At 42.8% G+C, this 6435-nt stretch overlaps 1 protein-coding gene across 1 annotated transcript; it reads left to right on the top strand.

Moving 5' to 3' along the window:
• Positions 1 to 1086: 1086 nt before the first annotated feature.
• LOC146669512 (keratin, type II cytoskeletal 8-like) lies at positions 1087 to 5972 on the top strand. Its single transcript, XM_085406143.1, has 9 exons — positions 1087 to 1615; positions 2859 to 3067; positions 3636 to 3696; positions 3833 to 3928; positions 4026 to 4190; positions 4637 to 4762; positions 4902 to 5122; positions 5223 to 5263; positions 5491 to 5972. Exons 1-9 carry the CDS (start codon positions 1163 to 1165, stop codon positions 5799 to 5801), a joined length of 1683 nt encoding a protein of 560 aa, XP_085262269.1. The 5' UTR covers positions 1087 to 1162; the 3' UTR covers positions 5802 to 5972.
• The last annotated feature ends 463 nt before the right edge of the window (positions 5973 to 6435 follow it).

Here is a 6435-nt window from a genome sequence, read left to right as displayed (position 1 = left end):
TGGGATTTCTCTCTTTCCGTGAGCTCATAAATAGGTGGTCTTTTTTCCCTCCCTGACAGACAAAACCTGAAAAACAAAGAACAGACGTTTGCTAAAAATGTTGTTAGAGGGAAGACGTTGGGTTATTCTGGTTAAATTAGGCAACAGCCATTGAAATGCCCTGAAAAGATTGTGAGTCATAAATCTGCCAAGTGATAAATCAATGAAGATTTCCACAACGTGAATTGATGGAGTTGATGGATGTGTGTATATCAGCAGGTGAAGCGCAAACACAGAAGGAATGTTTATCAATGTGTGTGTGTACATAGCATAGATCGGTGGCAATTATTGCTGATAATGAAACACCCAGCCCATTACATAGTTTCTTTGTGCAAGCTGCACATTTGCACAAATCTGGTCCAACAGGTAACAAAACATTTGGTATAAAATGTTAAAAGACATATTTCAAAAAATACAAAGACAAAAAAGTGGTGGAACATATTCAATGTTTTAAATCTGCAGTTGTTTTGCTGGGTTTACACAGTCGATGCCCACCAGCTAGGAGAGGGCATCATACTGTCCAAGCACAGTTTACTTTGCCATATATCACAGCCTGTCAGAGGTGTTATAAAGTAGAAGGGAAGCTCATAAAGTGGTGTACATGTTCCTTATACCCAGTGTTTGCTGTGTGTGTATAAGTATATGTAAAATACAATGAGGATGTAGATCGTATGTGTCCAAGGTGTGACTAAAGCATGTGAAGTAAACTTGGTTGCAAAATAATTTTAATGCAACTGTAACTATGAAGCATGGAAAATGCAACTTCACAAAGGTTGTTTTCCAGGTTTCCAGAGCTTCTGCTTTCAGAATCTCTGGAAACCTTTTTTTATATATAAAAAAGGCATTCTGATATTACGTAATTCTTGTGCTTTTAATGTGCTGTAAAAGTGTAACATGATGCAATTTTCTCCCCTGACATTCCCTCATCTCTCCCCCTCTTGCTCTTTCTCCCCCCTTATCCTTCACTCCCCTACTGAGGACACCAGCCAATCGCACCTCAGCAGGGTTCCTCCCCTACTCTAATAAATAGTACACAGGACCAGGGTGGGTCTGTCTGCCTGACTCTCCTCTCAGCAGTCTCTCCTCTCACAAAACCTCAGTGCTACAGACTTCCTCCTACACCATGTCTGTCAGAGCTGTGAAGACCACCGCCTACTCCACTGTGTCCTCACCCAGAAGCCCAACGCAGGGCTTCAGCAGCCGCTCCTTCTCTGGCTATGGAGGTCATGGTGTGGGGAGTGCCAGGCAGAGCTACGGTGTCCGCAGCTCATATGGAGGAGTGGGCAGCAGTGGTGCAGCTGTGGGTGTTGGGGGCTGTAAGACGGTCGGTGGGTTTGCCGCTGGGGGATCCGGACAAAGATTAGGTGGTGTAGAGTTTGGATATTCAGGCTTTGGTGGAGGTGTAGCAGGTGGCATGGCCAATGAATTTGTGGCCCCCATCACAGCAGTGACAGTGAACAAGAGCCTGTTGGCTCCCTTGAACCTGGAGATCGACCCCACCATCCAGGCAATCCGTACTGAAGAGAAGGAGCAGATCAAGACCCTGAACAACCGCTTTGCTTCCTTCATCGACAAGGTCAGTCGAGGTTGTAATGAAATGTGAAATCTTGTGTTTGAAATTCATGCTGCAGAAAAGCACATATAAACTGCAAAACACCAACAGCAAACGATCCACACTTCTATAAGTGACAGGAGTGCTGGGGTGAAACTGAATGTGACGGCAGTAGCAGAACAGCACAGACAAACTGCAGAGATACGCTACAAGCCAAAATGAGTGAAAGATGAAAGAAGTTTCATTTCACAGAAGAGATCATCCTTAAGACATTCCCTGTCAAAACTTCATAACAATCTATACAGTCTGCTGGGAATATTGCCTGGTTTGCTTAATGGCTTTCCTGCTTCCAGTGTTTTCACTCTCAGGCGAGATCATAGAGCTCAGATAAAAGGATCAACCTGGATACAGAGTACAGGAGTGGGATGAAGAGCAGATGAATTTTGCTCAAAGGAGTGCATTCCCCATACGAGCAATATTCTGCAAAACGAGTGGTTGTGAAAGTAGAGAGCGAAGTGTCAGGTGTCTACCGAACAGAATCTCATTTACCGAATTATTTTCAACGTTTATGACCTGAATTTTCACCACCAGAGACCACATTCTTTCGTTATCTGTCGCTGAAACCCATAAACAGACTAAGGTTCACAAAGCTTTCAGGAGAGCAGGGTGGGACAGAAGTTGATATAAAAATCAATCACGCTGAGGGTAATTCTCCTGCTTGTAAAACACAGCTCACTCGTCCACTCCTATGCGCACTGGTGTGATATGGCACACCCACAAACAGCAGTCTGCCTCTCCTGTGTTTGCTGAGTGGTAGCACAGACCCCACCCAAGGTCATGACGCTTAATGAAAGAGCTGTAAAAGGGGCAAGCTGTGTGGCAAGTGAGAAACAGTGCCACTTCGTGTTGAAACGCAACACAGTGGGTTAAACTTGAGATTGGAGTATTTGCTGTGACAGATAGAAGCAGCTGGAGGCCAGAGAAGTCTGGTTACTCATTTTTTCCTTTCAGTTAATCTCTGTATGTTTTGGATTCAAACAAAACTCTTCAGTCACACCCACCCTATCCACCACATATCCCAGTGACCAACCACTCCATTATTTATTGTTTTCTATGGAAAGGTTTTGATATTTGTGTAACTCCCCCATTGTTTTTTTTTCATCCACCAAGTCAGAGCTTCAGTCATCACATACACCCACACGTTTCTGCCCATTACATGTTTCCTTCCTTTTTCTTACTAAGCATTCATCCACCTTTCAATCTTCAGGTACGCTTCCTCGAACAGCAAAACAAAATGCTTGAGACCAAATGGAAACTTCTGCATGAGCAGACCATATCTCACTCAAACGTCGATGCTATGTTCGAGGCCTACATTGCCAACCTGCGCAAGCAGCTGGACAACTTGGGTCACGAAAAAGTCAAACTGGAGTCGGACCTGCATAACGTAACGGGCCTGGTGGAGGACTTTAAAACCAAGTGGGTGGAGTTGAGATTTTTCACTTTAATCTTGCACTCAAGCATAAGGCATGCTTTATTTGTCCGAGATTTGGGAAAGTCTTAAACTGCCAACGATACTCTGTTTCCAGTTTTCCTAGACTTGTGCAGTTTGGCTTTTAGAAAGCCTGCAGAGCTATTTTTAACTTCCTGTCAGGAACCCAAAGTTTCAACAAGATAGAGCGGATAAGAAGATAAAAATAATCATTTGCAGTGTGGTGGAGCAAAAATAACAATAACCCTGAATATTCACAGTTAATATTCACTGTCAGCACCACATGTATTCACGGAGGTTTTCTTACTAGAATAGCTTATGATTTAAACAGCTGCTCCTTTATTCAGAAGGGGTTGCCACAGCACACAGATCTGCATGTTTGCCCTGGCAGACTCTGGGATTTTTCACATATTAGGCAAAGATGGTAACTTATGGAACCATTTCCATATTAACTTATGGAGCTATCAGTTCTGACAAAGCACCTTTCCCACCATGATGATTGCACACTGCCGGTTTTTCTTTATATACAGACTAAAAAATTCTCCTTTTCTGCAGGTATGAGGACGAGATCAACAAGCGCAATGAGTGTGAGAACAACTTCGTCTTATTAAAGAAGGTCTGTGCAGACTTTCTAGTAAATGCTTGATCTTGAAACTACAATTAGCCTTCATGAGGAAAAATAATGCCCTCTTTTTAAACTTTGACTGTAATGAACAATGAATGTTCTCAGTGCTGTCTTTTTTCCAATAAAGGATACAGATGCAGCATATATGATGAAAGTGGACCTCGAGGCCAAACTGGATGGACTTTCAGATGAGATTGAATTCTTGAAGCAGCTCTACGATGCAGTAATTACCTCATTTCATTTTTCACTTCCAGCCTAATAAAAAGTGTTTCTACAGGAGGCATCAGTTGTATGTTTTCCCTCTTTTTTGTCCTTCATAGGAAATTAATGAGTTGCAGAGCCAGATAAAGGACACATCTGTTGTGGTGGAGATGGACAACAGCCGTAATCTTGACATGGACGCAATTATCGCTGAAGTGCGTGCCCAATATGAAGACATTGCCAAAAGGAGCAGAGAGGAGGCTGAGTCATGGTATCAGACCAAGGTGGGACCACAAAGCTATGGGAAACTAAAGCCCACAATTATGTAATAGATCATCATCTGTGAGGACAGTCCATTAAGCTTATTTAATGTTCATGAACATTTAAAACTGAAGAGCATGAACTTGAAATCTCTGCATGGTACAAGAGTTTTACTTGTGGCAGATGGTGTGGGATGCCTTCTCTTTTCTGACTTTTCTGACCTCTATTGTCTCCTGATATTCTATCTTAGGCGATTTCCTTTACTTTTATTGCAACATACTGAAAAGTTTCATATACAAAGAAGTCAAAGAGCAGAAAGCCAATATGGATCTGGAGATTGCAAACTGCATGTTGGAGTGCTGCAACATGATTTCCTGATCCCCATGTCAAATTAATTGTGCAAAAAACCTGCCAGCAGTATCACTTTGTGTTTTAAAGTTTCACTATGATCTGTCTCTTTTCATGCCAGTACGCAGAGATGGAGCAGTCGGCGGGTAGATATGGAGAAGACCTCAAGTCAACCAGGGCTGAGATTGCTGACATGAACCGCAGGATGGCGAGGCTCCAGTCTGAAATCGACATGGTTAAAGCTCAGGTGAGGGACAGAGATTTTCTTCTGTTCATTTGAATGATTTGAGGTTTTGACATTAAGGTAATAATTCAAACTGCATTGCCGGGCTTATGAAGGCCATTGAATTCAATGCCTCGCTCTGCTTGGCTTCTCCCACTTTTAGAGAAGCAGTTTGGAAGCTCAGATCACAGAGGTTGAGGAACGCGGCGAACTGGCGGTGAAAGATGCCAAACTCCGCATCAGAGAGTTGGAAGAAGCTCTTCAGAGAGCCAAACAGGATATGGCACTCCAAGTCCGCCAATACCAGGAACTTATGAATGTTAAGCTGGCTCTGGACATTGAGATTGCTACATACAGGAAACTGTTGGAAGGAGAGGAGAACAGGTCATCTAAGAGCACCTATGCTCTCCTACATCTTACATAGCAATATACTCATGCTTTTACTTGTTCTTGTCTTTTATTTATTATTTCTTTCTTCCCAAAGGTTGGCAGCTGGAATTCAGACCACTGTGTCCAAGCAGACTTGTGAGTTCATACTTATGTGCAACTATTTCTAGTTCTGCTTTGTTAATTGTTGCTATATAGAGCATTTTACTGGTCAGACAAGTCCACAACCTTGCCATGACTGAAGCCATCTTATCTAGATATCATATCTGAGGATACAGTTTATATTGTTAGAATCTCATAATATCAACTCTGATATATTAGCATGTGTCAATGTTAATCACTCACTTCTTCCTCTGAATTTGTAGGTGTGAACTACAATGCCTACGGTCTGGAGAGTTCCTACATCCCTTCCTACATCAGCAGTTCCTTTGATAAAGTCAAAGCAAGCAGTGGGTCTACGTCAGCAGTCGAGGGAACGGCAGTGAAGAGCACCACAGTCACCAAGACGGAGACAGTGGTGATGAAGACCGAGGAGAAAAAAGAGAAGGAAGAGAAGAAGGAGGAGGAGAAGGAGCAGGTGGAGGAGGAGAAGCCAGCAGCGGCAGCCGAGGAACCAGAGGCTGTGGAGAAGAAGGAGCCGGAGCACGTGGAGGCTGAAGCTGCAGCCGAAGAGTGATTTTCCATCCTGTTTTGAGAAATTCATGATTTGTTGTTGAAGATTAAGAAAAAGCACATTCTTTTTCATTATCCAATTTTCACCCAAAAAATGTGTGAAGAAGTGTAAACACACCTTTCCTTCAGATATTTTTAACACAGCGGTGCTTATCGAGCTTAAATATCCAAAAACTCTCTAAATTCTCTACTGTCACCTGAAGCAGTGCCAGACTTTAACTCTTTCCCCCTTAAACCTCCCCATACCCTATGATAAGTGTTGACAATCACAATATATATTAAAGGTAAAGATGTGGTTTGACGACCGTTTGAATAGTTTGAGTTTGTTCTATAAGCAGCCCTGAAATAAAGGGAAACCTCCAGGTTAAGAAAATAGCTTCAAGGCTACTCAAACTAGGCTTTCGAGGGCTAAAGAGTTAAACCTTTCACTGCACCACACTTTTTTAGCCAAAAGGCGGCAGTATTGTTTGTGTTTTCACCCTGTGTACTTCAACCAACAGGAGGCACTGCCATCACACCAACCTGTAATTCACAACTTTTAAAAGAAGGCCATTATATGCTGAGCAGGGAGTGACAAACCTTTTGTAGTTAAACTCTAAATTGTGATGAAGAGCAGCCACACGAGTTCTCGTGACTTC

This window comes from Rhamphochromis longiceps, linkage group LG5, assembly GCF_057381845.1.
Source record: "Rhamphochromis longiceps isolate RC_006_pf linkage group LG5, R_longiceps_female_GT1.1, whole genome shotgun sequence".
NCBI classification, from domain to species: domain Eukaryota; kingdom Metazoa; phylum Chordata; class Actinopteri; order Cichliformes; family Cichlidae; genus Rhamphochromis; species Rhamphochromis longiceps.
Note: the sequence above shows the minus strand (reverse complement) of the source record. Positions and strands in the feature narration are given on the sequence as shown.